This window comes from Natrix helvetica, assembly GCF_964273705.1.
Source record: "Natrix helvetica genome assembly, chromosome: 10".
In the NCBI taxonomy this organism is placed as follows: domain Eukaryota; kingdom Metazoa; phylum Chordata; class Lepidosauria; order Squamata; family Natricidae; genus Natrix; species Natrix helvetica.
In genome coordinates this window covers 8,882,721-8,904,783 of record NC_138561.1, presented here as the reverse complement: position 1 = coordinate 8,904,783, position 22,063 = coordinate 8,882,721, and the positions used below count along the sequence as shown (strand labels likewise).

The 22,063-nt window shown below is 43.5% G+C and overlaps 1 protein-coding gene and 1 long non-coding RNA gene across 7 annotated transcripts in view; one reads left to right on the top strand and one right to left on the bottom strand.

The window, feature by feature from the left end:
• The window catches only part of MAF (MAF bZIP transcription factor), a gene marked incomplete at its 5' end in the record, with an annotated part of 353,201 nt that overhangs the window by 212,979 nt on the left and 118,159 nt on the right, over window positions 1-22,063 (bottom strand). For 4 of the 6 annotated variants that reach the window (XR_014176242.1, XR_014176243.1, XR_014176245.1 and 1 more), the window contains one exon: window positions 1,982-2,044. The exons of 1 other annotated variant lie outside the window; for it this stretch is intronic. Coding sequence is in view for 1 of the 5 variants with exons in the window: in XM_081963383.1 (XP_081819509.1) it covers window positions 2,011-2,044; window positions 20,099-21,237 (1,173 nt within the window). Of the gene's footprint in view, window positions 1-1,981; window positions 2,045-20,098; window positions 21,238-22,063 lie in introns of those variants that run through there. One more of the 6 variants, XM_081963383.1, reaches the window with a different exon arrangement.
• Window positions 21,902-22,063, top strand: part of LOC309397402 — an 11,558-nt gene continuing 11,396 nt past the window's right edge. Inside the window, exon 1 of the long non-coding RNA XR_014176248.1 lies at window positions 21,902-22,024. This is a non-coding gene — a long non-coding RNA (uncharacterized lncRNA). The remainder of the gene's footprint in view (window positions 22,025-22,063) is intronic.

The window sequence follows — 22,063 nt, the reverse complement described above, 5'->3', positions numbered from 1 at the left end:
CATGCATCTCCGTATTGGCAGAAACCACAACTGCTGAATGCACATGGGTAAAATGGAGTGGGGTGGGGAGAGGGGGAGGGAGGGTTCAGTTCTCAATTAAGGTTGCAATCATTCAAATATATATCTGGAGATGCTCCCTCCCCCCCCTCTCTGAGTGTGTGTGCATCTCTCTCTTTCTCTCTCTCTCTCCATCTCTCTCTGTGTCTGTCTGTCTGTCTCTGAGTGTGTGTGCATCTCTCTCTTCCCCCCCCCCCTTCCCTTCCTCCATATTAGTACTCTCTCCCTATTGTTTTTTTTTTTCAAATCATCTCCCTTGCATATTGCTTTACATTTATTCTCAGGGGACAACCAGGTCAAGAGGCAACTGGACTTTCTTTGTTTTTTTTTCTTGAAGATGTTTTACTTCTCATCCAAGAAGCTCCTTCAGTTCTCCAGAAAAAAATCAACCTTGGGATAATACATAACCAGACAGCTTCTTATATAGATTCATTCCAAAGCAAAATACAAATAATAGAAAGGGAGAAAAGCAACTGAGGGATGGTGGTGGGGAGGCAGCCAATAGTTTAGGGCGAGGATCTGCATTGAGGTGTAAAGTTAGTAAGCCTCTTAGTTATACTTAGGCCTAACTTAGAGTGCAAGTAGCTCTTTCTTTCTTCAACCCCTTAAATTTGCAACAAGAATATTCCAGTGATGGATGCTGCCCTTTGACCAAGCTCTATGAATCAGAAGGAAAAGCACTACATTAGACTTCCCTCCCCAACAGGCCAAAGCAAGAGAAGCTAAACACTATTTGGGGTGGCAGGAAGACAGCACAACCAAAATATTGTATGTTTAAAAGTTCCCATCATTAATCATTAGAAAAGACTGAACGACTAAGATATAGGACAGTGATGGTTAACCTTTCTGGCACCAAGTACCAAAACTGGAGCGCACGCAAAGACCAACTGGCTGGTGTGCATGTGCGTGCCGGAATCCAGAAGAGAACAGCTGCTCGGTGCGTATACATGCCGAACCAACTGGCTGGCGGACAGGGGTGTGACAGAAACTGGAAGAGCAGCTGGCGACGGCATGCATGGGCTCTGCCTGCCACTTCTGGCATGTGTGCCATAGGGTCGCCATCATGGATATAGGATCTACACCATGTTTTCCCCAAAATAAGACTGGGTCTTATTTTCTTTTGACACCCTCCCCCTGAAATAAGCGCTTGGTCTTATTTTCGGGGAGGTCTTATTATTTTTGATGTGCAGGCGGTGGTGAGCATGGTCTCCTTATGGTTGCTGTTTTGGGGGAGGGCTTATTTTAGCCCATGCGCTTAAAAACCTGATGGGGCTTATTATCCGGGTGGGTCTAATTTTGGGGGAAAACATTGGTATATATCACATATAGGGTGCTGATAAAGATGAGGTTAAAAAAAACCTTAATAAATAATAAATAAATAAATAAACAGAATAAAATTAATAATAATAATAAAAATAAAGTACTAAAGTATGCATGTCTGCTCCTTCCTGAGCATCAACAATACGGTAGTTAGTGTTCCTGCATTTTGTTACTGCTCTGGCTCTTAGTTGGTTGGTACACTACTTCTGTTTACTGCAGGCCACCCAGATTACAGCATCATATGGACTGTGGGAGTTGACAAAAATCCGTTACATAAATAAAACAAAAATCCACATTATTCCCAGAGTCACGATTAATTCTGAAAGGCATGCGCCTGTACATGTGCGCATGTAGGCACTCAGCACTTTTTATTTATTTATAGGGACCGTCTCGCATGCAACATCTGTAAAAGATCGCAGACATATCAGGAATGCTTTTTTTTTTTTTAAGGGCATCTCTAATGGCTAAAGAGAAACGAGCAAATTGATAACATTAAAGTACAGGGGAAAATATATATAACGGTAAATAGCTTCCCTCTACCCAAAATACCCCAGAAAAATAATACTAATAAGCAGAGGTTTGTAACAAAAATATAAAATTGTACCTTATCAGGCTCCAGGCAACAGGAAACTCTCACATGACCGTTGTAGACGATTCTCTTGGATACCTAATTTAGTAAAAAATAGATTGAAATAATAATAACAATTTACAATGAATCATAATTTTTCAGACCTGAACATCCTAATTTTACCAAACAAAAATAAATCCTGCTTAAAACTGCCTATATTCTTAGATGCTAACTTCATCATTCTTCGGTTCTTAGTTAGGACTTGAATTATTAAAATTTTCACCAGTCTTAGATAGTAACTCTCTTTTTTTTTTTATTAAAAGGTGTTTTTTTTAATTAAACACACATTAAAACATTGGACACAGTGTAATGGTCCTGGCAATGACTTTGCCATACATACTAGAATACAAAGTTAAATATTATAACCACCATGCATATTTAAAATTGGTCTGTTCAGTATTTACAAATATAAGGATAAATTGTATCGATGGTTGGAACAAAAAAAGAAAGACCCAAGATTAAGATTTATAGAATGGGGATTAGAATTATATATGAAATCATAACAGTGAAAATATATAAGACAAGAACAAAGCAACATGGATGGAAATACGATATCCTTAGATAGTAACTCTCAATACAAATTATCCAGATAATAATAATGGTAATAAAATATGTTTATAAAATAACAATAAATCCTGATTATTTAATAAAAATAAATCCTGATCTTTTTTTTTAAAAAAAAGAATCAAAATTAAACTTGGTTATTTTTATATTCAGCAGAGCTCAGGACATTTATTCAATAGTAAATTTAATTTTTTCTAATGGGACTTCCTTATTGCAAATATATTCGGATTTGCAAATTTGGATCCGAGAATCTGTGATGCAGAGAGGGAGTAAGTCATGGTTTTAAATCAGGCATCCACAATCTCACAATGAAAAAGAACATTTCATTTGTTTTATTTATTCCATTTCTATAGCTGTCTATCTCAATTCTCCATTTGAATTCCATCATTCCCAGTTACCAGCCCAATTGGATAGGAATTCGGTTCATTCATTTCTGCCAAATGCCAGGTTGGAAAAGGCTGTTATAAAAAACAGCAATGGTACCCCAGCTCATTCTGTTTTAATGAATAAAGGTTTGGACATTCTCTACATGAACTATCAAAACCTCCAGATTTCTCCCTCTGAAATTGTGTCCTGCTAAAAAATAATGATCAATGGAAGCATTGCTTTGGAAAGTTTGAGACAGAAAAACAAGCAAAATAAAATATCGCTTCAGCCCTTTCCAAACACGAGGGCCGCAGTGATAAATTTTATGTTTATTGTTTTTTTAAGGGATGCTCAGACTACACTCAAATATCAGGTGGCAAAATATCTTTACCAAGTAACACAATTACGCAAAAATTTTAATTAAATCTGTGGTTGTATGGCCCTGGTATTATTACTTTTCTCCTTTCCCCATAATAAATGGCTGTGTTAAACTGTTACTCTTTTTAGTGTACTGTTTTTAATTGTAAAGGCTGGCCAAAGACCGTAATAAAGATCTTTGATTAGAGACTAAAAAAATAAGCAAAGTTTTTTTTTTAAAAAAAGCAGGGATTATCTACAGATGTAAATAAATTGAGAAGGCCACAATGGATGGATTGGTTCTTCTTGGTTGGGTGTGTGGCTTGGCTTTTTGGATGACATTGCCTGGATCCCCCCCCCCCCAAATGAACAAGAGAGCAGGGAAGCAGGTATGCACTTTTAATCCATGGGCAATAAAATGAAATTTATTACCTTTGCAAAGGATCAGCTATGCTAATGTAAAGGAATAAAGAGCAAGAAATCCAGAGCAATTCTATGCATACCCCTTGAATCAATGGGGAAACACGGCTGGGGTGGGGAAATGACATCCTGATAGAGTTTACAAGGATTTGTGAAGCAAACCAGAGATGGGAATAAAGCTCTCCTTTAAAACCTGCACTGCATAACCTGTTTTACTCCAAAATAATCTCCTTCGAGCCAAAACTGCTGTTCTGCAAAGAAACCACGGACTGGAGCTGAAATCAGCAACTATTTAACATTTCCCAATGAACTCCATCACAAAACTGCTGTAAGCTGACCTAGCTGTAAATAAATCCAATTTGGGCAGTGTATAAGGAGCAGAATGAGAAAAAAAATCTACTTCCGGAGAGCATCTCTGAATTTTTATTTTAAAAAAAAATTAAAACTCAAACTGTACCGTTAGATCTAATTACCAAGTTTCTATTCAGCACATAACGACTGATTCTCTCCTTAAAAAAAACAAAACACTATTTGTGCATTTCTATATACAGACCTCTTTTAAGCAGCAAAACTTGCTGGTTTAAAATATCTCTTCCGAGGTGGCATGCCAACATCACAATCTAGACAGACAGGTGAGATTGAATGAATAATAAGAAACTCTTGTTCTTTGCCTGCCTGCTTTATTTTTCATTTTTTTAAAAAAGAAATGCAGTTTGGAGACACTGTCTCTTTAAATGTGATCTCTGGCATTTGGCCCAGGATCTCTTAAAGCAGATGACTCCTTCAGACCTTGGGTGTCATTTTCCTCAAGGATGACCTTAGCTTTGATGCCAGCTGGTGATTCCAGTGTGTTACGGATGCATTTATTTGGAAGTGATAGGTATTCAATTTTCACCGCTGTATGGGAGAGCATCCCATATGTTGAGGTCAGCATCTTTTTATTATCTTTAGCGGTATCAAGAGGATATTATTCTTATTCCGGTGTTACCACCACCAGTTCATTCAAAGCAGAAATACTCTAATGCCTATACCTGCAGGCGCGGCAAAGTTCAAAGATTCAATTAAAACTATTCAATGGTTGGGCATTAATAAACAGGAGGCCAAGAAGAGCTACCTTAACTCTACCTTAGAAAAAGCAACACAGGTTTATGAATTGAACAAGGCTGATTCTTCCTTGTCTCGCAAGTGTCTCTTACCAGCTTCATAGCATTGTTATATAAGCATATTATGTATCACACTAGCCAGAAAGGTACATAGAAATCCACCTCAATCCAGCATGGCACAAATGCATTTTAACAAATGTTATTTCTTCTGTTTCATATCCTGACTTTAAAAAAAAAGATTTTACAATGAATTGTAACAGTCAATCTCCTCCCCCTCATTTTATTTTAAAATTACAGTATGTTATTTAATAGTTCAGTTGGAAATTGTATCGCCTTGTGCCCGTGAAATAGGAATGTATTTGTATTCCAAACTGCCAAGACTGTATTTCGGGCCAAGTCACTTGCACAAAAACAGTATTCGGAGCACATTTTTCAAGTGGAAGCTGGACTCTCTGGAATGTCTTCAAAGAAAAAACAGAAAGTCCAGTTGCCTCCTGAAAAAGCATCTTTGGGACAACCATGACCTGGATGATGGAGAATCGCCATAGACATTTAGTATTTGGAGCAATTCTAATAGAGAACATAGTTGCTACTGGAACTCAGCTTAAATTTTCTATTGTGGATGTTCAGTTAATGAATTACTTACTCATGGTTTCCATTTTTGTGATATACTGTAAAACCTTAACGTAATGGTCTGTTTGGGGAAAGGTATATCTATTAAATCCAAATGTTCAGCCTTTGCATTCAATGCACATTATTTGTACAAGGATATATACAAATTATATAATTATTACAATTGACATAATTTGTCTGGGCAATTTCAGATACACTGGATTGTCAAATACAGGTAAGTCCTCAACTTATGACCACAACTGAGCCCAAAATATCTGCTGGTAAGTGAGGGTTAGGAAGAGTTTTGTCCCACTTTAAGACCTTTCTTGCACAGTGAATCACTGCAATTGTTCAGTTAGTAAAATGATTGGAAAGTGAATCTGGCTTCCTCAATTACTTTCTTGCCAAAAGATCGCAAAAGGTGATCGCATGATCCCAAGAACGGCAACCGTCATTATGAATCAGTTGCCAAGCATCCAAATTTGATCAGATGACCATGGGGGATGCTGCATTGGTGAAAAATGGTCATAAGTCTCTTTTTCCAGTGCTGTTGTAATTTTGAACAGTCACTAAATGAATGGTTGTAAGTCAAGGATTCCCTGTATAAATTGGATCCCTCCATCCAAAGTCTGGTAAATTGAAGTCCATTAATTCAAAGGCTTGTACATTTACAATGGCTGGTAATACAACCAAGAGATTTTAGCTGCAAAAAAATAATAATAGTGTGCTAATCATTGGTCTTTGAACCTGTAAAAAACAGGGGACAAAAACTTGTTCTTGGAAGAGTTAATTTTGGCCTTATTAGCATGAAGAATCGGGATCCTATGTTAAGTTCCAGTTAAGAAGATTTATTGCTAAAACCTATATACAAAAACAGGACAGGGCAGCTCAGTGGCTAAGACGCTGAGCTTGTCAATCAGAAAGGTCAGCAGTTTGGTGGTTCGAATCCCTAGTGCCATGTAACGGAGTGAGCGCCCGTTACTTGTCCCAGCTTCTGCCAACCTAGAAGTTTGAAAACATGTAAAAATGCAAGTAGAGAAATAGGAACCACCTTTGGTGGGAAGGTAATAGTGTTCCGTGCACCTTCAGCATTTAGTCATGCCGGCCACATGACCACGGAGATGTCTTTGGGCAGCGCTGGTTCTTTGGCTTTGAAAAGGAGATGAGCACCGTCCCCTAGAGTCGGGAATGACTAGCACATATGTGCGAGGGGAACCTTTACCTATGCACAAGAATCTAGTCAAGGATAATCAACCCTAAATCGGCACTAGTTAAGAGTCCACAGGAATTCAAGAGGAGTTGGACATAAACAACAACGTAACAATTGTAGGCTGCATCCCTTGTTGACTTTGCTCCCAGGCTCTGCCTCTTCTTCTCTTACAGGCCTTAGAAATTGTAGAGGGAATAAGAAATGGCCTTGAAGGATAGGAGGAAGAGATGTTATCAATGGTCAGACAAATGGGGCTTGAGCCTATGCCAATAAAACAACTTGGGAAAAGATCTCAGAAAGGTTCTTTCCTATTTCACCTGGATATAGAGAGAGGGAGAAGTAGATCTGGACTTGCAGGATTTTGTTACTAAAGCTATTACAATAAAAAGTTCTCCTGACCTAAATGGCATTGGTTTCTTCATCTGGTCTACTTTGGTTGGCAGAAATATATTAAATTGACCGCTATCTCAGAAGTGGAGGGGGGGGGATTTACATCAGGATTTATAGTTAGATCTTGGAGTTTAATCAGAAACAATTAACCTGCAAGGATAGTTAACCTGAGATTAGCACTTTCTTCTAGCCTTCTGTCCAGTATTATAAGACAGAATAACATTTAGTGGATCTGGTCTAACCAAATCATGACTACCACCATCCTTGCAGGAATTGTTTCATCCTTGGTGAAAACAGAGGGAGAAAGAAAGAAAAGGCACCCTCTTATTACGGTATAATATGCAACAGCCAACTCATAAGCACAAAGGCTCCCTTTATAAATAGAGCAACTCTTTTTTTTTAAACCCAAGGTGTACCCTAAACTGTGCTTTAGAAATCAAATTGGCTGGCTTATATATATATCCCGTGTCACTGCAGACCACATTGGCACAATATGATAAGCTTGCTTTATTGAAACCTTGGTTTGTTGACTTTGTGGTTCAACAGGTCGATGACTTAATGATTCGGTGTAATTTGGCAAGCCAAAATATGAATGACTTCAATAACTAAACCACCTTATTTGCTATGCTCTTAAAGACCACCAATGCTATTGTTCTGCTCAAAAGCAACCCAATCTAGATTGATCATCAGAACCAGAGGTTTAGATTTCCAAGCTTTTGGACTTGTGCTGTGAGTCCATTCTCAGGGAACTTCTCTCTGAACAGAAGTGAGAAATAAGCTCCCTGGCAACAAGTCTGATTAGAAAGACTATACCTCTGGTCCTAGTGACCGACACAGATTGAATCCTGCAACATTATCCTGGGATATATATATTTGCCTTTAGACAGAAGTTCCTCTACTAACTGGTTTCCTCTTGCTAACTACTACAGTAGCTGGGTAAAGATGGCGATCTTATTTGACCAGTGTTAACCAGGCGTTATGTTTTTTCCAGTTGCAATGTATGGCTGTGAAAGTTGGACCATAAGGAAGGCTGAGCATCAAAGAATTAAGGCCTTTGAACTATAGTGCTGGAGAAGACCCCTGTGAGTCCCTTGGACTGCAAGGTGATCAAACTGTTCATTCCTAGAGGAGATCAACCCTGACTGCTCTTTAGAAGGCCAGATCCTGAAGATGAAACTCAAATACTTTGGCCACCTAATGAGAAGGAAGGACTCCCTGGAGAAGAGCCTCATGCTGGGAAAGATTGAGAACAAAAGAAGAAGGGGATGACAGAGAAGGAGGTGGCTGGATGGAGTTACTGAAGCAGTAGGCGTGAGCTTAAATGGACTCAAGAGGATGGTAGGAACATTGTCCATGGGGTCGCAATGAGATGGACACGATTTTGCAACTAACAACAACAAATCAGGCATTTCCTGGTTAGCACTCTGTGGAATCTTCAGAGCCACAGGCTAGGCGGTTGGAAAAGCTTTCCAGAAAGTGTAAGGACAAAGCCATTATATTGTTCCTACAAAAATGGAATTAGTCAGAAAGAGTTGAGCTTGACTTAAAAAGGCTTCATGACTATTGGGAAGAATCTACTCAACAGAGCTTCAAAAGGGATAGCCAATTCTGTTTTCTCTTTTTTAAAAATTTTCACCACAACTATCAGTTGTGTTGAAAAGCTGATTGTTTTAAGCTCCCTGAATTGTGAAAACTAACTTAAGAACAATTCAGTTAAATTTCTGGGCTCATGAGAATTAGGCTAGCTCTCTCTTTAAAAAAAAACACAATTCACTGTCTTCTATATCATAGAAACCTTCATGTTCTTTGCTTGTTTATATTTGACTGGTGACCAAGGGTCAGTCTTAGTAAACCAGGGTTTATAGCACAGGAAGTCTTGTGAACTTAACCTGCTGGGGGGGGGTGTGAATCAAAAAGGGAGCATTAAAGAAATGCAGCTTTGCACCAAGGATGAACAGTGGCTGAGATTATTCCCCTGCCACTCATTTAAGTTGCTTTTTACTAATTGCCATCCATCAAAACTCAATTGAGGGATGTAAAAAAAGGGAAAGGAAAAGCAACACCTCCGCGTTTTACAAACATGTTAAAAATCAGAGGAAACAAAATCTACCAGAAATGTAGAACCGTGAGAGAGAGAGGGGGGGAGGGGGGAGGCAGGCAGGCAGGCAGGCAGGCAGGCAGGCAGGCAGGCAGGATGGGTCTTGTTCCAAAGAATATCCCAACTCTTTCCAGCCTCTTAAGGGGCTGACTAAAACTTTCCCGAAATTGATTTCGTACTCTTAAGGATTTGATTTATTCCCGGCGGTTCAAACTCTGCTCTGCAGCCTCAAAACAATTTTAAGCAAAGGAAGTGAACTGCGCGGTGGGGGGAGGGATGGAGGAGTGTGTGTGTGGGGGGGGGGGTTGTCTCTAGGCAAGCCCAACGCGGTGGGTGAAAACGCACCGAATCTGGTTCTGGTCCCTTTCGCTCCAGAATGACGCTGCGGATAAGCGAATCGGTCTCGCAGGTTTAACTCCTGCTTTCTGGCGGAACTCCGGGGCGCGCGTGGCCACTCCGGGTTTAACCGCGGTTTCCGGAATTCGACAGACTTTCCGGGGAAACTATAAACTAACCGTCTCAGACAAACTCGGGGCTGCAATGCGGGGCGGCTGCCTTTGCGCTCAGCGGGTCTGCGAAGAAGGGAGCCACTAAGATTCGCCCTCAGTGCAGACCTTGGCAATTCACACACACACACACGCACACACACACACACGCTTTCCTTGCAAACCACCCTTTCTCGCGCCACACACACACACACACACACCAGCCTTCCTTCCAAACCATCCTTTCTCACGTCTGCCTGCCAGGTGGCATTCTTGGCTTCTCCCAAAAAAATCAGCAAGGGTAGGGCGGCCAATAGAATCAGGAAAGAGAGGTGGCGGCGGCGTGCAGCCAGACTCAACCCATGGCATTGAGTGCAAACCATGGAGAAGCGGACGGGGAAGGGGACTCTTCTGGGCAGGGCGGGTTGCTTTGGATCCTCCTCTGGCCCAAAGCAGAAGCGAAACGCGATCCTGAAGCCGCGCTTTGCTTTGGTTAAAGATGGGGGTCTTTTTATCTCTCGTTTTTTTGCAGGAAGGCCCTGATCTTGCCTCTTTTAGGGTAGAAGAGAGTTGAGAACCCCGAAAAACCACTTCTTAGTTCGGCCTTTCCAAACCCGGACGCTCTCCAAATGTCCTGAACTATAGGTACCACCATCCTTACCAGGAAAACAAAAACAAGAACAAACCAACCGTGCTGGCTGAGAACTTTGGGAGTGGCAATCCTAAACCCCTGCAGAAGATGCGTTTGGCGAGGTCTAATTTAGGACGAACCCCCCGCTAGAGTTTTATTGCCTGGCGCTCGAGTCCTAGTCCTGAGCGCCTCAGGGGGAAAGTAGACCATTTGGATATTTTGTACGGTTTTCTTCTTTGCCGTCTTCGGGAAAGATCTTCCCTGCTCCCATTCAAATCGCCCTGGGAGAAGCGAGCAAATCATGCCTGGGATATGTGGAATATTTTTTTTTTAATATGGTCCTCGAGATCAATTTGGTCCTTTCATCAGGGAAAAGGATCCCACCCAACCAAATCAGGAATTTCTATTTAGCCATTGGGGGGGAGGGGGTTTCAAGAGTGGGGGGAGATCAAATTTTGCCTTGTTAGTATTCTCTCTGGGGGAGGTGAAACTTCGCCCTGAAAAATCTGGATGGAAAATCTGACACCAATGTTTAAGGCCATTTCACTTTCTCGCTCTTGAAAATGTCAGCTGAAGGGAAGGCACGCCTTAGCTACATACATATGTGTGCATAAACACGCTCAGCCATGGAGAAAACACAAAGGCACTTTGTCTCTTTTCAAGCAAAACTTTGCGGGCCAGAGGCGCCTTGCCCGTTTTTTCCAGGCCGTTGGTGCTCTGAGCGTCCCCAATTTTTATTTTTATTTTACCTTCAGGATTCGCAGCTGGCTTTGAGTCCGGAGTGTGTAGCATGTGGCAGGCAGGCCTAAAACTTCCAAACATCTGGAGCTGGAGAAGGCTGGTTGCTCAGGACACAGAGAGAGGAGAATAGATCTTATAAGAAGAAGAGAGTGCAGGTTTCTGGTATTAAAACCAGAATGCGCTTCTTCTCGCAGCCCAGCGCTTGTATTCCAATCCTGAGCGCACCTGTTGTAAAGCAACTTTCACGGAATTTTCCAATAGACTTCGCATCAGGAACTTTTGCGCTTAGGGTGACTTGACTGAGAATGACGGTGTAATTCTAGAGATGACAGGATATGTGCGAAATAAGATGTGAAAAGATTCTGAGGTCCAGAAGTTTTGGCCGAATCTTTGTGTGCATTCAATTGAAAAATAACTTTCCCGGCATTGGCCCGGGAGAATAGGTCAACGCGCTTACTTGAGAAGTAAGTCTCGCTTCAGCCAGGAAGGCTTATTCCTGGGAAATAGCTAGCTGAAATTTATTTATATGTGGGACAAATGGAGAAATATATTTAGTTCCGAGAGAAGTTGGCCTTGCTCCATTTTGAATACCAAGAGCCCTGGGGAGTGAGGATGGGTCATCCTGAACGCAGCGCGCCAACCGATCCTATGCAACTTTCCTCGTGTCTAAGAAGATGCCCAATCAATCTTAGGCACCGTTCCACGTTCCACGTTGAAATCGGGTTAGTTCTGCTGAAGTTGCTGGCGAAGCGACGCGTATAATATAGAATTGCGTCGGCGTTGGGAGGTTGAGATTCTCGCGTTCAACGCCCTTTTTCTTTCTACGCAGAGATCGGGGAAGGAAGTCCGGCTTGAAGTCACAGAAGCTCGCTCCCGAGGAACCGAGGAAGGCGAACTCGCCCAAACGGCCAACGCAACCCAATCCTAGCCCGCCTCAGCGCTTGCTTAGTGAGCAGCCTAATCCTCCATCTCCCCCCCCCCCACTTTGGCCGGGGGAGGGAGAAATTATGCAAATATATGGACTCCCACTTTTTAACCTGAACGGAGGGAGAAGCGGAATTGGAGTCGGTCGCACGCGTCTCCCACCTCCTTATTCTGCCCTAGAGCCTATTACGGTCGATCGGACGTGATGGCGTCGGAATCGACGAGCAAAATAGCTGCGCCCGTCGACTTTGCGCGCTATTAAGCGCACCCCCGGAGTTGGGAAGTTGCGGGCCGGCCGTGCCAAGAGCCGAAAGTTGGATGCCCGCGCATAAATTCGACTTGGCAGATAGAGGGACGCGAGATGTAAAAAAAAGCGTTTCCCTCCCTCTCTCCTCCCACAAAAGCGAACGGAGGACGGGAAAACGTTAAACTCCAAGTTAGGAAGGGAGGTTCCGATAAATAGGGAGCTGGGGTGGTTATTGTTTCCGCCCCTCCCCCCCCCCCATCGAAGGTCCGGTTGCAACAGAAGTTCTCGCGCGGATCGTTTAATTAGGCTAAGCATGTCGTGGATCTTGCCTGAAGAGTCGCGAATAAGTGGCCTAACTAGGATTCGGATCACATTTGTGTCAACCCTGCGAGGAGGGTGTTCTGGAAAAGGGACGAGTGTCTGTATGTGTGGTGTGTGTGTGTGTGTGCTTCTGAACGCGAGTGCTTTCGAGTGCATTAAGGAACGGGAACTCCGTGCTAAACGCAGCATAAACGGACGACAAGATCTAGTTCTGTACAACCGGATGGACTAAAACACGCGTGGCTTGTTTGGGGTTCAAAGTGTTGTGTGAGCAAAAGACCATCCGCAGCCTTTGATTCAAAGTGCAAGGGTTCCTGCGTCGGACAATGTCCAGGGAAACCGAGATTCAGCTCCACCTTCGGCCACCCAAGCTTCTTGGGTGACTGTGGAGCAATCCTATTGCCCAACTTACCCTACCCCACAGGGTTGGTTTGGGAAGAACCTGCCGAAAGGAGAACTACCTTGAATTTCTAGAAGAAAGATGCGGTAGGGATCTAAACAAATAAATAAATAGGAGAATCCCCCCCCCCCCTCCAGCTCCTTTTCTTCACGTGGAAAGGCATCAAAGCCTCGTGGATCGTAGCTTCGATTTTCTCATGCGCCTCCGAATCACTTTGCTTAAGGCTTTGGTGAGGATGCGCGGTTACGTGTCCCTCTGCGATGGATGTCCGTGTGATTAAGGGAAGCGAGATCTTCCGATCCTAAACAGGAGAAGGAAAATGAAGCTCACCCTTTAAGCCCGCGACGCCCCAGACCGCTTGCGCCAAGCGGCGTGAATCGTCCCACGCGCAACACTTAACACTACGAAGGCGATGCGTTAAGGAGATTTCCTTAACATCGCCTTTCGGAGTTGACCACACCGGGCGGGTGTGTGTGTGTGTGAGTCCAGCCATAAGGGTTAAGCAGGGTCTGTGCCCCGAAGCGGGAGGACAACGTCCAGCTCCTCGCGTAAATCCTGCTTCCTTGGCGGTGGTGTGATCTAACCGAGCTATTTTCTCCTTGTTGGGAGGAAGAGGATGCTCACACGTGTGTTCTTTGCACACCAAGGGTGAGGCCAGATGGTTCAGCTGTCCCCTCCCTGTGGCCATTCTCTCAAAGACTGTTCTGCTTTGGGGAGAAAGGTGGACTTTGGGGGAAAAAATCCCCTTAGTTGGGAAAAATGTGTAAAAATGAGCATGGCCTTTTCAAATTAAAGCCAACCCTTTGAGCAAGGCTCACACAACTTTCTAACTGTCCTCAGGGCATACTGAGAAATAAGAAGGTTTCCTTTTGCCTTCTTTCCTTTCCTACAAGAACATGCTTTTACATGGGTGTATGAGCCAATGCCACACTTTTGCTGTGCATAATCCTATCTGGGTGCCTTTATTGGCTGCAACCAGAGAATGTGGGCAGTGGGCTAGATCTGATAAAAAGGATATTGGAAGACAAGTGAAGTCTCCAGTTCCTGCACATTCTGACTAATACTTGGGTGTGCAAAAGGAAGAAGCAAGGCAAAGGGGAAGGGGGCCTGGATGCAGAAGTCCCAATCTGGTGAAGGGGCCTTAAAGAAACTGAGAAGAAAAGGTAAACTGGGAGGAGATGGAATTAGAAGTCTAAGAGTTATAAACTGGGAGGAGATGGAATTAGAAGTCTAAGAGTTATAAACTGGGAGGAGATGGAATTAGAAGTCTGTCCCAGAGTTATAAATGAAGCCACAAAGAGTTGGAGACAAGTAAAGAAAGATGGGAAAAGAGGATGAATACTGAAGTTCTTTTTAAAAATAAATAAATAAAAGACCAGATGCAGATTTTGTAACACAGGTTCAGTTATAAAAATAAAAGTTAACAAGAAAGGAGAACATTCTGGAGGGGGACTAAGGGGAGGTCTGAATGAGAGCTCTTCCTCTCTTTCGCTTCTCTCCCTTATGAAAACCAGCATTTGATACACAGTGCTGTGTGACTTATATATGTTTGTGTATATGTATGTGTGTATATATGTATATACATACATACATACATACATATTACACACAAACACATATACACTATACATATTTATTATAATACAGGAGCATACACAAATTTGGATGCTGTGCTTTTCTTTCCCCACTGGAGCTAACCCTCTACACACCCTGGCGACATCTTTCCTCTCCTCGGTTGTGTTGCCTTCTTCTCATCCTCTGCTGACGGTGGAGACAGGCTGAACTCATCCTTAGTTCAACCAGTTTTCCGGTAGCACTTCCTAGAAGCAGCAAAGCAGCCTCAAGTGTCTTGGAAGAGTCTCAGCTGCCGAGATAGGGAAGTGGAGCAAAGGAGGCGGGAATCCGGGATGGTAAATTTAATGCCAGCCCTTTTTCCTACTCAGTCAAGGATGGGGTGGATCATCCTTCAGTTCAGTTGTGGGGCCAGGAAAGATGCACATGCCTCTGTGTGTGTGTGTGTGTGTGTGTGTGTGCACCCAAGTCATAAAAAAACATGCATGGTGCAGGATGTGGTTAGCAAAAAGCCTTCGATAAGGGCAAAGCAGAGAGATTAATTCGGTGAGGTGGCAATTTGCATTTCTGAGTTTTGTTTCTAGGGCCCTGGAACTTGGAGCAGAGGACTGCTGAACAAACTTGCAAAGGGCCAGGCTGGAATGAGGCCTTCTGGCCAGGGAGAAGTGCAAGGCACTAGAGGAGAAAAAGGGGTCGGGAGTCCCTGTTCCATGCAGGGAGAGGATGGTACTAGTAATAAAACAGCATCAAAAGCCCCACAGCATTCTACTCACAAAACCGAGTTGGTTTTTCAGCCTCTGGATTCCTGGCAAAGCAGTATGAACTGGGGAAGGGCTAGGGCAGATTTTCATGACCTTCCCCATCAGAATCCCTCCGCCCTCCCGTCTTGAGGCACCTGCAGAGTTTTGGGTTACACTTTTGCCCCAGCGGCCTTATCCTGCCAGCCCAAATCTAACCCCCGGTGCCACAGAATCAGCAGAATCTAAAACCTCGCCTGTTTTAGAAATAGGAACCAAGCTGTCCATTATAAATCTGTCTTTAGAGAGGGGGGAGGAGAGAAAAAAAGGAAAGTTCCTTCTCTCTCTTCTCCTTGCAAGAGAGGAAGGAACTGAGCCAGATTCTTCTTTTCTCCCTCCTTGAAAACTTTAGCCTGCGCTCAAGGCTGTCCTTCAAGGCCAAATGACAAGCACACTTTCTATTTTGCTTGCTGGGTTTCTTTTTGTCATTTTGGGAGCCTGGCAGGTAAAAAAAAAAATCAGAATGTGCGCCCCGGAGGCAAGCTTGATATTCAGAAGCAGCTTCGTACCTTAGCCCCCCCCCCCCAAAAAAAGCTGGACACGGTTTCTCTGCAGACACGCTCGGCTCTTTCTTTGCACGATACTAGACTCACGCTTTCTGGAAGGGGAGAGGAAACCTTTGCATATTTACTATGTCTTTATGCAAAGTGAATCTTTGCAAAGGCTGAGCTTAATGCACAGCAGAGGTTCATTTCTCTGCTTGCTCATCCTGGAGCGGGGAGGGTGGTGGTGGAAGAAACAGAAAAACTCAGAGCAAGCAGCAACCGCTAAGCGAAGCCAGTGCAATTTTGGAAAAGTGTAAACTTATGAAGGAGGAAGGGAGATACAGGGAGGTAGAAAGCCCTGCTATCTTTATAGGAGACAATCATTTTCTGATAGGCCAATGGCAGGCAGTTTACCCATTGATTACATATTAACCTGTCTGGAGAAGGCTGAAAGGGAGCTATGCCTGAATTATTGGAAGGTCAAGTTCTAAAGGACATAACTATTACCAAGCAGGAAGAATATAGTCCTCTGTAGAAGTACGGGCCCCTTTCTTGCTTCCCAATCTCATCAACATGGAGTAGAGCTAAAAGAGGGCTAGCTACTGGATTAATATATTTTTTTTCCAGCTGGATTGACTGCAACCTAAGTTTCCTGTGCAAGCAAGAGCTAAAGCCAAAGCAAAAATTAATGAGAAATGAGATGCATTTGCCCCCCCCCTTTGTACAAGACACAAGGTGTTGCTTTGTTTCAAAGCCTAATGACCTTTGACCTTGCGGCTTTGACAGCCTTAAGAGCAGCATCTTGGAACCTCTAGAAATTGAGCCGTAAATTTAAAACAAGATCTGTTTTTTTTTAAAAAAAAAAACCTGCCTGCTTTTCACTAGTAGGATGCTAAACACCTAAAACTACACTCTTAGAAGAAATTTGTTTCTCTCTCTCTTTCTCTCCTCTTTCTCTTCTCCCCGTCTTGCTTTGTTTGGAAGGGATCTAGATAGGGAATTTACTTCTTTCCCTGTATAAAATGGTATTATTTTTAAGTTATAGGAGTGTTGCTGCTTTAATCATTTCATAGATTAAAACAAAATTACAAAAACAAAGGAAAGAGACAGAGTCCCAATCTTCTCCTTGAAAACAAGATTTTGTATTTTTTAAAAAATATTATATACATGTGCTACTTTATTTTATTTTTTTTAATCTCCCTCTGAGAAAAAAAAATAGATGGGACAAAATCTGATTAGCAGAATGTCCCATACATAAATGAGAATACTTTTTGTAAAATTATTATTATTTTGTTTTAAAAAATGGAACTGAAACAACTAAAGCTAAAATTAAGAAAGGTCAGCCTATATGGAATTTTTGTCTTTTAAATAGCCAGCCCTCACAGGCCTTACCTTGCTGCAAGTTAGAGATTTCAGGGAAGAGGAAAGAATAGCAACCTGTTTCAAAGGGTGTGTGTGTGTGTGTGTGTGTGTTTGTGTGTGTGTAATTATGCACAATAGGGAAATTGTGATTCTCTCTTCACAAATTTGAGAGTCACCAAATTTGTTTCATGATTTCTTTGAATACTAGTTTCAGCTTTAATCATCTGTCCCTGTAGCTTCAATCTAAAATAAATCAATTATAGTAGTAACTCTTACAATATGCCCACATATTTGACATAATGTCCTTGGCTGCAAAATTCTTTATTTCCCCCCAAAAGCAGCTGAACTATTTTGGGGGAGTGAGGGGGCTTGTTTTGTTTGAATGGGCTCTTTTTAATTGTTGTTGTTATTATTATTGCAATAATAGTTAGCAAGAAACTCATAGGACCGCTTTAAAATAATTATAAAACTTGGAAGAGTTAATACTGACAAGTTAAAGAGTCTTTCCTTTTCATCTGCCTAGGAGAAAATGAAATGGGTTTTTTAAGAGTGCGGTTATATTTTTATATTTTATCTTGTCAATTCTCAGCTCTCACACACACATATTTAAATTATCTGCTCAGATTAATTTATCTAAACATCTGTCCACCCCCCCCCCCAGATACTATGTTTAAATAGATACTTCAAAGCTATAAACTAATGAAACTCAGTACAGAATCAAAAATGCAGTTTATTATAGTAGAATATTCCTCCTTTTTGATATAACCATAGAGTTGAAAAATGAAAGGAAAACACATAAGGAACATCACATATGATTAGTTGGTAACTTAAGATATAAAACAATTTTGCACAGCAAAATATGTCAAGGGGAAAAATAACTGACAAGATTTTTTTATATTTATTGTGGTATTTACTTTCCATTTTTTTAAAAGACAGGAGTATCAGTCCCTGACAATAAAATTTGCTGATTAATGCCTTTAAAACTTTGTGAATTTGTGAAGTTACAGAAAATCCAGTTCTGCACCACAATACAACTGTAAAAAAATCTGCATTATTTAAAAAATTGAGCAGTAATGCCATCTTTGTAAATGGTATTAGCATCCTAGACAAGTTTGCAATGGTTTATATTTTGCTTCAGGTTATATCTTAGTGCAATTCAGTCCCTAATATTTAAATCCACCCCCCAAAAAACCCCAATGTTACATTTTGAACACAAAATAACCTTATTCATATAAACAGGGATACTCCCCTTTTAATACTTTGGTTTCCAAATACAGTTGGTGGCATAGCAAGATCTACACATACCCAACTTATAGTTAAGTTGCAATCACATGCTGCATAAGCTACTTTTTTTTAAAAAAGTCCCACTTTATATTCTACTCCTTTTAACATCACAACAGTGAACAATTTAGTGCACCATTTAAAAAAAGAGAGACCTACTTCTAAACAGACCTAACTTTTTTCAAATTATCTATAACATTCCTTTATCTGTTGCGTACATTTGAACTGAACTAACAGACAATAAAAGCTTGAATTAAATTATATATACCAGGATCCCATAGCATTGCACGTTTGACAATGACCAAATGCAAAAAGGAACAAAAAAAAAGGTGGGGGAGGAAAGGGGGTAGATCATTCCAAAATAAATTTTAGACTGCTTTAAGCAACAATATCATGTAAAATCCAACAAATTGCAGCAATTTTTTTAAGCATAAGTTTTAAAACTTCTTTCCAAAGTTCTTGTTTTCCTGTAATACTGTAATCACAATCCACTCTGCTGTTTTTGTTTTACATATGAGAGAGCGAGAAGAGATGGTGGGTTTTTTTTTTGCAATTCATTAAAAAGAAGTCTGAAGTTTGAGAGGGGGTGCCACTCAAAGCAGTTTCCAAGATGCAAACTTGAATGGGTAAGGAAGACTCAAAAAAAGTTGCACTTTTTTTGCTTTCAGTTCAAAAAAGTGGTGAAGAAATACAACTTAAAGAATGAATGACATGCCATTATATATATCTCCAAAGTCCATATCCAAGCAAAAGGAAAAAAAAATCCGTACATGTCCAGCATGCAGGGCATTTATCAATATAATGTCTTTTTTCTCTCTCCCCCATAGTCTTTTGAAATATTTATACAGTTAATTGATGCAAGACAAACTAGTAAGCGTAATAATGCATGAGATGAGGATGGGTTACTAAAAGCAGACTCAGTTCACTGTTTGGCAGCTTAAGGCCAAATATCACATCATGAACACATGAGAAGTTGATCAAGGCTCCATTTGGGCAGGTAGATATTCTCTAGGCTTAGTTCAACCACAGATGAAAAATTGGCCATCTGAAGTCTAACACTTTCTTTAAATAGTTCAGTAAAAGGTCCTTGAAATATGCCTGCATTCACGGGTATATGAATACAGCCATATCAATATGCACCTAGCTATATCTAAAGTTCATACCCCACAGGAAGAATTCGGGGGTGGCAAAATGGGTGTTTTGTGTTTTGGATAGAGCAGATTTTTTAAAAAAACAACCTCTGAGCAAACTTCAGATGAGTTGATGGAAGTTGGATTACAGGCACAACACACACACACACACACACAAACACACACAGGGCTGGAAAGGGAGAGAAAGGTCAGGACCTTGTAAGGTTGACCATGATCTGAGTCAGTCCACCTTAAAAAGTACCATCCAAAGTTGCCATTATTCTTTTAAACAGAATAGGATGATAATGATGGCATGTACATAAGCAGGCATTATTTGGATGGCCCGAGTTAACAATAATTAACACCGGGTGGGTGGGAGACCAACTGGCTGACCTTTCCCCCCTCTCCTTCCTCCAGCCTTAGGAACTTTTGCTCACGTGCTCGCTCGTGTGTGTGTGTGTGTGTGTGCGTGTGTGCTCTGAAGAGTGGGCGAGAGGCTGTCGGGGCGAAGGGGGTTCGCGGGCCGGAATCGCGGGATGGGTCTACGGGTTGTTGGGTAGGTGGGTGGGGTGGGTGGGAGAGAAGACCACAACTCACATGAAAAATTCTGGAGAAGAGGGATTGTCGCTGCTGGATCCGTTTTCCCGGAACCCGCTGCTGACCAATTTCTCGTATTTTTCCTTGTAGGCGTCCCTCTCCCGGACCAGCCTGGAGATTTCCTGCTTCAGATGTTCCACTTGTTGGAGCAACTGGTTCTTCTCGGATTCCAAGACGTGCCTTTGCTGGACCCGCTTGAAGCGGCAGGACTGCGCGTAGCCCCGGTTTTTCAGGGTCCGTCGTTTCTGTTTCAGCCGGATCACCTCTTCCTTGCTGACGCCCCGCAGCTGCCGGTTGAGTTCTCGCACCGACATGGTCACCAGCTGCTCGTCCGAGAAGCGGTCGTCGAAATGCAAGCCGCCGCCGCCGCTGCCACCGTGGTGCTGGTGGTGGAGGCCCCCGCCGCCTCCCCCGCTGCCGCCGCTGCTGGTGCTGCTGGTGCTGCTGGCCGAGGACGGCACGCTGCCCGGCGGCTGCGGCTGCGGATGATGGTGGTGGTGGTGGCCGGGCGGGTGATGGTGGTGGTGGTGGTGGTAATGGGGCGCGCCGCCGTTCTGCTGCTGCTGCTGCTGCTGCTGCTGTGCCGCGGCGGCCGCGATCACCGCCGACACCACGGCAGCCGCCGAGCCCATCTCGTCCGGCGGCATGGATCCCCCCGACCCGCCGCCTCCTCCTCCTCCGCCTCCTCCTCCGCCGCCGCCCACGGCCAGTTGCTGCCCCCTGGCATAGCCTTCGAAGCCGGCCGCGGCCGCCGCGTTCTGGAGCTGGTGGTGGCTGTTGTTGATCAGCGCTTCCACGGCGTCTTCCGGGCTGAAGCCCAGGGCCTCCGGGTTGAGCTGCTGCGGGTAGCCGGTCATCCAGTAGTAGTCTTCCAAGTGGGTCTTTTGGTCGCTGCCGCCGGAGCCCGGGCTGGGGGCCGAGAAGCTGGGCGAGGGAGGCACCGAGCTGCACGGCGTGCTCATTGGGGTGGACGAGAGCGATCCCCCAGCGATCAAGCGGCCGCACTGGCTGATGATGCGGTCCGTCTCCACCGGCTCCTTTTTCACTTCAAACTTCATCAGATCGAAGTCATTAACATATTCCATGGCCAAGGGACTAGTGGGCAGGTCGGCGCTGTGCAGGGCCAGGTCCGATGCCATCCTTTTGCCACCGCCGCCGCCGCCGCCACCGCTGCCACCGCCGCCCGTCCTCCAGAAAGGGTGCGCTCCCGGAGCCAGGGGGCTGCTCTGACTTGCCAGCGGATGAGCCAGTTTGCTGGTCGGCTCGCAGAAGCCTCGGGAAGCTGCTGTCCGGCTCCCTCGCTGCCTCCTCCTCCTCCTCCGCTCGCTCGCTCGCTCTGCCGGCGCCTGGGCGAGCCGGGATCAGCCAGCAGCGGCAGCAGCAGCGCCTCGCACCCCGGGCTCGGAGGCTCCCTTGACAAAGAGCCCGCTCGGCTGCAGCCCGTGAGCGGCCGTGCCTGGCTGCCTCCTCGCTCGTGCTATTTGCTCGCCTTTTGCATCCGGCCGCCTGGGTTTCTTTCGTTTTTCTTTCTCTCTTCTCCCCCTCCTCCCCTCCTCTCTCTCTCTCACTCTCTTCCCTCCCCTTTCTCCTCTGCGCGCTCGTGGCTCGGTCTCTTCCCTCTCTCTCTTTCTCTCTCTCTCTCTGCAGCTTCGCAACTGCAGTTTTATAGGGAAAAAGGTTCCTTAGCAGTTCCTCGTTGGTTTGAAAAGGATTGTTTGGTTTTCTTGCTATCTGTCTGTCTCTCTTTTTTTTTAACACTTCATGGTGTTTCTTCTCCTCTTTTCCTGTGCTCCTTTTCCGTGGCCGGAGTCCAAACGACGAGAAAAAGAGAGTTTCAGCACCAAGGAAAGGAGAGAAAAAAAAAAGGAACGCGGCTGATGCTTTTTTTTAAAAAAATAAAATAAAATAAAAATAAAATAAGAGCAGGTAGGTTCGCTAAATTGTAATTTCTAAAAAGGAGGGGAG